Source organism: Haliotis asinina, chromosome 12 (genome assembly GCF_037392515.1).
Source record: "Haliotis asinina isolate JCU_RB_2024 chromosome 12, JCU_Hal_asi_v2, whole genome shotgun sequence".
In the NCBI taxonomy this organism is placed as follows: domain Eukaryota; kingdom Metazoa; phylum Mollusca; class Gastropoda; order Lepetellida; family Haliotidae; genus Haliotis; species Haliotis asinina.
Genome location: NC_090291.1, coordinates 57928011 through 57939646, shown reverse-complemented (window position 1 = coordinate 57939646; position 11636 = coordinate 57928011). Strand labels below are relative to the sequence as shown.

Below are 11636 nucleotides of genomic sequence, written 5' to 3'. Positions count from 1 at the left end.
AATGCCAACTAGGAGAATTGTTTATTATCCAATTATGGTATTTTGCGAGATATCAATTCCTGTTACTGATTTTATCCAGCTGAGATAGGCGGATATACGCGTGAAAACGGTCGGACGTCCTTGGCAGCCATCATCTCCCCAAGAAACGACGCCTACAACAAACCATCGACCTTTCACTAGACAGGAGAGGGGACTGCCAGAATCGCCCTGAAAGAAAAGAAGAGTACAACTCGTGTGTGATGCGCTCGTCAGAGACAACAGCTTAGCTAAAGGTTTTCTGTGATCCCTTGGTAGTCATGCGGTCCATGTGAACGCTTGTCACAGGGTAAACTCATACGGCGAATAAGTCCATATTGATTCACGCCGCATCAAGAATAATGAAGCTATTCACTGCGAACAATATGTCAATGTGCAGGATCGGTGGTGGCTACACCCCTAACAGTGAAAGTTACCCCATCAGAATTATATTCGACCACAGAGTAACCTCAATAGTTACAGTTCTACCTGTTTATGGACGGATGGACATTTAGTGTCCATATGCGTTGGAATCCAAGTACTCTTCTGATGACCACCATTGTATCAAAATCCATTGAACGACACAGACAAACACCCAAAACGATTAAAATGGCGCCATATTGGCAATGTTTATAGGTTGCAAGAAATGAAATCCTCTGTTTTGCAAAGTCGTCGTTTTTCGATGTCCAGTCATTTGATCATTTTCTCATCGTTATTGCCTTGACAGTGCACAGAAATGACAAAAATGCTTTTCAACAATGTATTCGACACGAGTGAGTGTTCTGCCGTGTGCCATCTGTGGACGCTGTTCATTCTTGTATTCTTTTTTTTTTATTTCCACATTTTTTCAGAGTACAGGTCACATGTTATATGTTGTTATCGACAAAACGGAAGAGTATACAGGGTTAGATTCAAATATTGCTATCCTGCTTGCACCAGGCAGTTGTAGCCTATGACAAGATCTCAGGCGCATCATCCAAATTTCAAAACTGTATGCTTATAATGTTCGACTTAATGCTGATGTATTTCTCAAAGATTGACTTGCACCTTGTGCAGGTTAGATTCATAAGTAGGTTCATTAGGTAAAATCAGTGCCAGTGCAAGCAACAAAGCATTAAATCAAGCCCTGATATGTATTCACAGATATGTGCTGGTGTTAATGTCATAAACATACAAGTATATTGCTCTACAGTCTTTGCTTAAGTTCAGTGTTAGATATGAACTATATCCAAGCAGGTAGTACATTACTAAGCAAATACAGTATGTAGTGATGACCAAAATTTTGTAAACTTATTATATGAACAAGTTGTAAATGCTATACATTTTGAAACATAATAGTACTGGCAGCAGATTCTAAAGATATTCTTTTGGTCTGGTATCATTCCATATTTTCGGTTGCGAAAGATTGTTTGTTTAGTAAGAAGCAAAATTATATTCAAAGGATCATTTCGATTTTCCTTTAATCCAAATAGTATGGTTTGTGGGGTAAGTATGATTCTTATTCAAGGATCAGACATGAGGCACTCTTCAATTTTCTTCCAAAGTCTATTTATCACATTGCAGTCCCAAAAAAGGTGTAAAATAGTTTCATTGGAAATTTTACAATAGCTACACAGGGGTGAGTCAGTTCTTGTATTCTTGATACTGAGTTAGTCATGATAAATGAATTCTTATAGTATTCTTTTGCCATTGCTTCTTGTGCTCACCGATGTAAGGAAACGGCCTTAGCAGTGCGACTTACCCCACAGGCAGACTTGTCACCAAGTCCGGCACAGACATCGCGGGTAGTGACGTTGTTCCCATAGTAACCATGACAGGCAGAGTTAGTTGCCACGTTAACCCTGACCTCTTGTAGTCTCATCCGGTCTCCAACACCTGGAGGATTGAGGTCCTCAATTACATAAACATCTCTTCCCTGTCTCAAGCATCAACGTCTTCAAATACACGTCTCTCCTTCTCGCCCACTTCAAGCATCAAGCGTCTCTCCTTCTCGCCCACCTCTAGCATCAAGCGTCTCTCCTTCTCGCCCACCTCAAGCATTGATGTATTAAATTACATGCCAGTTCTTCTTGTCCGCCTCAAACACACTGAAGTTTGTAATTACATGCCTCACCGTCTCGCCTACCTCAAGCACTGACTTCTTGATGGGCATTCTAGAAGTTGGGTAGATGAAGGGTGAGGACTATTTTATGTCGAAAAGTCGCTAATACAAACTGCAAAGATTGTAGATCGATAAAATAGTCCTCATCGTTGACGTTAGTACTCACATACCACCCGTCTTGCCCGCTTCAAGCATTGACGTCTGTAATTACATGCCACTCCGTCTCGCCCACCTCAAGCAGCTTGGTATGTAATTACATGCCTTCCCGTCTAGCCCGACTGAAGCCATGACGTCTTGAACTAGATGACACTCAGCCTCAAGCATTGACATCTATAATTACATGCCTCCCCGTCTCAAGCATCTACGTCTATAATCTCATGCCACCCATCTTGCCTGCCTCAAACATTCACTTCTGTAATTGCATGCCACCACGTCTGCCGGTCTTACATCAGTTAGGTGCCAGAGGGTGGTATGTCAATAGACATTTCATTCCGTATCACATAACTGATGTATAGTCATACCAACCTCTAACGATTTCTTGATGTATAGACATACCATCTTGTAACAAATTTTTGATCTATAGACAAACCATCGTGTAACAACGTCTTGATGTACAGACAAACCATCCCGTAACATCTAACTCATGTATAGACATATCATGTTGTAACACCTACGTGATGTTTAGACATACCATCTTAAACACCTAACTGATGTATAGACAAACCATCCTGTACACCTTCTTAATTTATAGACAAACCATCCTGTACACCTTCTTAATTTATAGACAAACCATCCTGTACACCTTCTTAATTTATAGACAAACCATCCTGTACACCTTCTTAATTTATAGACAAACCATCCTGTACACCTTCTTAATTTATAGACAAACCATCCTGTACACCTTCTTAATTTATAGACAAACCATCCTGTACACCTTCTTAATTTATAGACAAACCATCCTGTACACCTTCTTAATTTATAGACATACCATCCTGTACACCTTCTTAATGTATAGACATACCATCCTGTACACCTTCTTAATTTATAGACAAACCATCCTGTACACCTTCTTAATTTATAGACAAACCATCCTGTACACCTTCTTAATTTATAGACATACCATCCTGTACACCTTCTTAATGTATAGACAAACCATCCTGTAACACCTAACTGATGTATAGACATACCATCATAAAACAGATATATAGACATGTCATCCTTTATTATCAAACTGATATTTAGACGTACCATCTAGTATTCTGTAACTGTTATATGGGCATACCATCCTGTATTATCTAACTCTATCTATTTATCTGATCTATCCGGAGATCAACTCTAACCTTGATCTACGAGTGTGACCGTCTGTTTGAAGGTTTATTGAAACGTGGTCATTCTAATCTGTATGTTCTCGAAATTGTTTGCCCATAATAGCTACGATCATGCAATCACCGTTGGTACTTCCCCATCCGGTCGCCCAACATTCCTTGTTTACAAATTCATCCAAGAGATATCCGGTTGGCAAACATGCCGCTGTGACGTCATCATATTGTGTGTACACTGGGGTCAAGAGTTCCAAAAGAGCAATGTCATGGTTGGGCGTTGTTTGGTCGAATAAAGGGTGCTGAAATAACACGGTAAGAATTGATATGTGGAATAAAGGGTGACGAAATAATATGAGGAGAACTGATTTGACGATTAGAGGGTGCTGAAATAGTACAGGGAGAGCTGACTAAGGTAATAAATTGTCCTGAAATATTGCGGGGAGAGCTAATTTGACGATTAAAGTGTGCTGACATAGTCCAGGGAGAATTGATTTGACGATAACAGGGTGCTGGAATAGTGCTGGGAGAAATGTTTGGCCGAACAAAGGGTGCTGAAACAATATGTGATAGGGAGAACTGATTGGTTGAATAAAGGGTGCTGAAACAGAACCCGGAGAACTCTTTGGTGGAATAATGGATGCTGAAATACTACGGGGAGAAAGTGAAATAGGGCTGATTTCTTTGATAGCACCGAGACTATGAGAAAAGCATTTGGGAACGTACACACTTACCTTGATTATGTGTTTGACGAAGTAATCTTTTTCTTTTCCACTGACCGTGTGCCGGTTTGTTTCCCCTACTCGTACCACAGTCGCCCACGGCCCACTGGTTTTAGCTCTGAAACAAAGGGCCGATTGTCACAGTCTAATGTAAGAATGTATGTGATAGGCAGTGCTGTAAAAGTCATTCATTATATACCAAGAATCTGATGCACATTTTTCCAAACATCAAAGACACGGATGATCAGGCACGAGGAAACTGAGGATCTGGCACATGGACACAGAGGATCTGGTACATGGACACAGAGGATCTGGCACATGGACACAGAGGATCTGGCACATGGACACAGAGGATCTGACACAGGGACACAGAGGATCTGGCACAGGGACACAAAGGATTTGGCACATGGACACAGGATCTGACACAGGGACACACAGGATCTGGCACATGGACACAGAGGATCTGACTCAGGGACACAGAGGACCTGGCACAGGGACACAGAGGATCTGACACAGGGACACATAGGATCTGGCACAGGGACACAGAGGATTTGGCACATGGACACAGGATCTGACACAGGGACACACAGGATCTGGCACATGGACACAGAGGATCTGGCATGGACACTAACGATGTAACACAAGCAGTCTGATGACGTTACAGAAGGGCACTAAGGATCTGACACTTGAACACTGGGAATCTGACACAAGGGCACTAATGATCTGACACTTGAACACTGGGGATCTGACACAAAGACACTAATGATTTGACACATGGACACTAGGGATCTGACAAAAGGGCACTAAGGATCTGACACTTGAACACTGGGGATCTGACACAAGGACACTAAGGATCTGACACTTGGACACTGGGGATCTGACACAAGGGCACTAAGGATCTGACACTTGGACACTGGGGATCTGACACAAGGGCACTAAGGATTTGACACATGGACACTGAGGATCTGACACAAGGGCACTAAGGATTTGACACTTGGACACTGAAGATCTGACACAAGGACACTGAGGATGTGACACGAGGCACTGAGGATCTGACACAAGGATCATAACCACGTGACACAAGGACACACAATCTGCTTCAAAATGCTAAGATTTCCCTACACGTGTTCTAATTTCTGACAAAGGTCAACTGGATCCTATGATCATTTTGATAGAAGCATGCTACATGGATACTGACGGGGTACAAGGGCAAATTCAATCGAATACATACGATACAAAGTTATTGCTGATCTCAAACCCAGATACTAACGATCTGATACGAAACTACCAAAGGCCTGATACAAGTTGCTAACGACCTGATACATGGAAGTCCATGACTTAATACAGGATATCTACGACCTGATGGAAGGGTACTAACGACCTGATACATGGAAGTCCATGACTTAATACAGGATATCTACGACCTGATGGAAGGGTACTAACGACCTGATACATGGAAGTCCATGACTTAATACAGGATATCTACGACCTGATGGAAGGGTACTAACGACCTGATACATGGAAGTCCATGACTTAATACAGGATATCTACGACCTGATGGAAGGGTACTAACGACCTGATACATGGAAGTCCATGACTTATTACAGGATATCTACGACCTGATGGAAGGGTACTAACGACCTGATACATGGAAGTCCATGACTTAATACAGGATATCTACGACCTGATGGAAGGGTACTAACGACCTGATACATGGAAGTCCATGACTTAATACAGGATATCTACGACCTGATGGAAGGGTACTAACGACCTGATACATGGAAGTCCATGACTTATTACAGGATATCTACGACCTGATGGAAGGGTACTAACGACCTGATACATGGAAGTCCATGACTTAATACAGGATATCTACGACCTGATGGAAGGGTACTAACGACCTGATACATGGAAGTCCATGACTTAATACAGGATATCTACGACCTGATGGAAGGGTACTAACGACCTGATACATGGAAGTCCATGACTTAATACAGGATATCTACGACCTGATGGAAGGGTACTAACGACCTGATACATGGAAGTCCATGACTTAATACAGGATATCTACGACCTGATGGAAGGGTACTAACGACCTGATACATGGAAGTCCATGACTTAATACAGGATATCTACGACCTGATGGAAGGGTACTAACGACCTGATACATGGAAGTCCATGACTTAATACAGGATATCTACGACCTGATGGAAGGGTACTAACGACCTGATACATGGAAGTCCATGACTTAATACAGGATATCTACGACCTGATGGAAGGGTACTAACGACCTGATACATGGAAGTCCATGACTTAATACAGGATATCTACGACCTGATGGAAGGGTACTAACGACCTGATACATGGAAGTCCATGACTTAATACAGGATATCTACGACCTGATGGAAGGGTACTAACGACCTGATACATGGAAGTCCATGACTTAATACAGGATATCTACGACCTGATGGAAGGGTACTAACGACCTGATACATGGAAGTCCATGACTTATTACAGGATATCTACGACCTGATGGAAGGGTACTAACGACCTGATACATGGAAGTCCATGACTTAATACAGGATATCTACGACCTGATGGAAGGGTACTAACGACCTGATACATGGAAGTCCATGACTTAATACAGGATATCTACGACCTGATGGAAGGGTACTAACGACCTGATACATGGAAGTCCATGACTTAATACAGGATATCTACGACCTGATGGAAGGGTACTAACGACCTGATACATGGAAGTCCATGACTTAATACAGGATATCTACGACCTGATGGAAGGGTACTAACGACCTGATACACGGATACCCACGACCGGATACAAGGGTATCCACGTCCTCATACAAGGATGCTGACACGAAGATACACACGACTCGATGCAAGGATACCCACCACCAAGGATATCCACGAGTGTATACAAGGATACCCACAAGGATGATTCAAGGAAACCCACGACCTGATAGAAGGATATCAGCGACCTGATACGAGGATACAAACCACCTCTTACAAGGATACCCACAAGGATGCTTATACAAAGTTTAGAAGCGATCATGTATAAAAGTACATGATATACAAGGATGCGAAGATTCTGATAGAGAAATACACACGAGATACAGGTACACACCATACAAGAATACTATCGTTTTGATAGACAGATACACACGAGATACAGGTACACACCATACAAGAATACTATCGTTTTGATAGACAGATACACACGAGATACAGGTACACACCATACAAGAATACTATCGTTTTGATAGACAGGTACACACGAGATACAGGTACACACAATACAAGAATACTATCGTTTTGATAGACAGATACACACGAGATACAGGTACACACAATACAAGGATACTATCGTTTTGATAGACAGATACACACGAGATACAGGTACACACAATACAAGGATACTAACGTTTTGATAGACAGATACACACGAGATACAGGTACACACCATACAAGGATACTAACGTTTTGATAGACAGATACACACGAGATACAGGTACACACCATACAAGAATACTATCGTTTTGATAGACAGATACACACGAGATACAGGTACACACAATACAAGGATACTAACGTTTTGATAGACAGATACACACGAGATACAGGTACACACAATACAAGAATACTATCGTTTTGATAGACAGATACACACGAGATACAGGTACACACAATACAAGAATACTATCGTTTTGATAGACAGATACACACGAGATACAGGTACACACAATACAAGAATACTATCGTTTTGATAGACAGATACACACGAGATACAGGTACACACAATACAAGAATACTATCGTTTTGATAGACAGATACACACGAGATACAGGTACACACAATACAAGAATACTATCGTTTTGATAGACAGATACACACGAGATACAGGTACACACAATACAAGGATACTATCGTTTTGATAGACAGATACACACGAGATACAGGTACACACAATACAAGAATACTATCGTTTTGATAGACAGATACACACGAGATACAGGTACACACAATACAAGAATACTATCGTTTTGATAGACAGATACACACGAGATACAGGTACACACAATACAAGAATACTATCGTTTTGATAGACAGATACACACGAGATACAGGTACACACAATACAAGAATACTATCGTTTTGATAGACAGATACACACGAGATACAGGTACACACAATACAAGAATACTATCGTTTTGATAGACAGATACACACGAGATACAGGTACACACAATACAAGAATACTATCGTTTTGATAGACAGATACACACGAGATACAGGTACACACAATACAAGGATACTATCGTTTTGATAGACAGATACACACGAGATACAGGTACACACAATACAAGAATACTATCGTTTTGATAGACAGATACACACGAGATACAGGTACACACAATACAAGAATACTATCGTTTTGATAGACAGATACACACGAGATACAGGTACACACAATACAAGGATACTAACGTTTTGATAGACAGATACACACGAGATACAGGTACACACCATACAAGAATACTATCGTTTTGATAGACAGATACACACGAGATACAGGTACACACAATACAAGGATACTAACGTTTTGATAGACAGATACACACGAGATACAGGTACACACAATACAAGAAAACTATCGTTTTGATAGACAGATACACACGAGATACAGGTACACACAATACAAGAATACTATCGTTTTGATAGACAGATACACACGAGATACAGGTACACACAATACAAGAATACTATCGTTTTGATAGACAGATACACACGAGATACAGGTACACACAATACAAGAATACTATCGTTTTGATAGACAGATACACACGAGATACAGGTACACACAATACAAGGATACTAACGTTTTGATAGACAGATACACACGAGATACAGGTACACACAATACAAGAATACTATCGTTTTGATAGACAGATACACACGAGATACAGGTACACACAATACAAGAATACTATCGTTTTGATAGACAGATACACACGAGATACAGGTACACACAATACAAGGATACTAACGTTTTGATAGACAGATACACACGAGATACAGGTACACACAATACAAGAATACTATCGTTTTGATAGACAGATACACACGAGATACAGGTACACACCATACAAGGAATACTAACGTTTTGATAGACAGATACACACGAGATACAGGTACACACAATACAAGAATACTATCGTTTTGATAGACAGATACACACGAGATACAGGTACACACAATACAAGAATACTATCGTTTTGATAGACAGATACACACGAGATACAGGTACACACAATACAAGAATACTATCGTTTTGATAGACAGATACACACGAGATACAGGTACACACCATACAAGAATACTATCGTTTTGATAGACAGATACACACGAGATACAGGTACACACAATACAAGGATACTAACGTTTTGATAGACAGATACACACGAGATACAGGTACACACAATACAAGGATACTATCGTTTTGATAGACAGATACACACGAGATACAGGTACACACAATACAAGAATACTATCGTTTTGATAGACAGATACACACGAGATACAGGTACACACAATACAAGGATACTATCGTTTTGATAGACAGATACACACGAGATACAGGTACACACCATACAAGAATACTATCGTTTTGATAGACAGATACACACGAGATACAGGTACACACAATACAAGAATACTATCGTTTTGATAGACAGATACACACGAGATACAGGTACACACAATACAAGAATACTAACGTTTGATAGACAGATACACACGAGATACAGGTACACACAATACAAGAATACTATCGTTTTGATAGACAGATACACACGAGATACAGGTACACACCATACAAGAATACTATCGTTTTGATAGACAGATACACACGAGATACAGGTACACACAATACAAGAATACTATCGTTTTGATAGACAGATACACACGAGATACAGGTACACACAATACAAGAATACTATCGTTTTGATAGACAGATACACACGAGATACAGGTACACACAATACAAGAATACTATCGTTTTGATAGACAGATACACACGAGATACAGGTACACACAATACAAGAATACTATCGTTTTGATAGACAGATACACACGAGATACAGGTACACACAATACAAGAATACTATCGTTTTGATAGACAGATACACACGAGATACAGGTACACACAATACAAGAATACTATCGTTTTGATAGACAGATACACACGAGATACAGGTACACACAATACAAGAATACTATCGTTTTGATAGACAGATACACACGAGATACAGGTACACACAATACAAGAATACTATCGTTTTGATAGACAGATACACACGAGATACAGGTACACACAATACAAGAATACTATCGTTTTGATAGACAGATACACACGAGATACAGGTACACACAATACAAGAATACTATCGTTTTGATAGACAGATACACACGAGATACAGGTACACACAATACAAGAATACTATCGTTTTGATAGACAGATACACACGAGATACAGGTACACACAATACAAGAATACTAACGTTTTGATAGACAGATACACACGAGATACAGGTACACACAATACAAGAATACTATCGTTTTGATAGACAGATACACACGAGATACAGGTACACACAATACAAGAATACTATCGTTTTGATAGACAGATACACACGAGATACAGGTACACACAATACAAGAATACTATCGTTTTGATAGACAGATACACACGAGATACAGGTACACACAATACAAGAATACTATCGTTTTGATAGACAGATACACACGAGATACAGGTACACACAATACAAGAATACTATCGTTTTGATAGACAGATACACACGAGATACAGGTACACACCATACAAGAATACTATCGTTTTGATAGACAGATACACACGAGATACAGGTACACACAATACAAGGATACTATCGTTTTGATAGACAGATACACACGAGATACAGGTACACACAATACAAGGATACTATCGTTTTGATAGACAGATACACACGAGATACAGGTACACACAATACAAGGATACTATCGTTTTGATAGACAGATACACACGAGATACAGGTACACACAATACAAGAATACTATCGTTTTGATAGACAGATACACACGAGATACAGGTACACACAATACAAGAATACTATCGTTTTGATAGACAGATACACACGAGATACAGGTACACACAATACAAGAATACTATCGTTTTGATAGACAGATACACACGAGATACAGGTACACACAATACAAGATACTATCGTTTTGATAGACAGATACACACGAGATACAGGTACACACCATACAAGGATACTATCGTTTTGATAGACAGATACACACGAGATACAGGTACACACAATACAAGAATACTATCGTTTTGATAGACAGATACACACGAGATACAGGTACACACAATAACGAAAGAATACTATCGTTTTG

At 40.0% G+C, this 11636-nt stretch overlaps 1 protein-coding gene across 1 annotated transcript in view; it reads right to left on the bottom strand.

The window, feature by feature from the left end:
* The window catches only part of LOC137259021 (serine protease 33-like), an 18879-nt gene continuing 7243 nt past the window's right edge, over nucleotides 1-11636 (bottom strand). Inside the window, exons 6-9 of the mRNA XM_067796722.1 lie at nucleotides 4170-4275; nucleotides 3566-3737; nucleotides 1757-1890; nucleotides 1-207 (exon numbers count right to left, since the gene is read on the bottom strand). Coding sequence (XP_067652823.1) covers nucleotides 25-207; nucleotides 1757-1890; nucleotides 3566-3737; nucleotides 4170-4275 — 595 coding nt within the window. The 3' untranslated portion in view covers nucleotides 1-24. The remainder of the gene's footprint in view (nucleotides 208-1756; nucleotides 1891-3565; nucleotides 3738-4169; nucleotides 4276-11636) is intronic.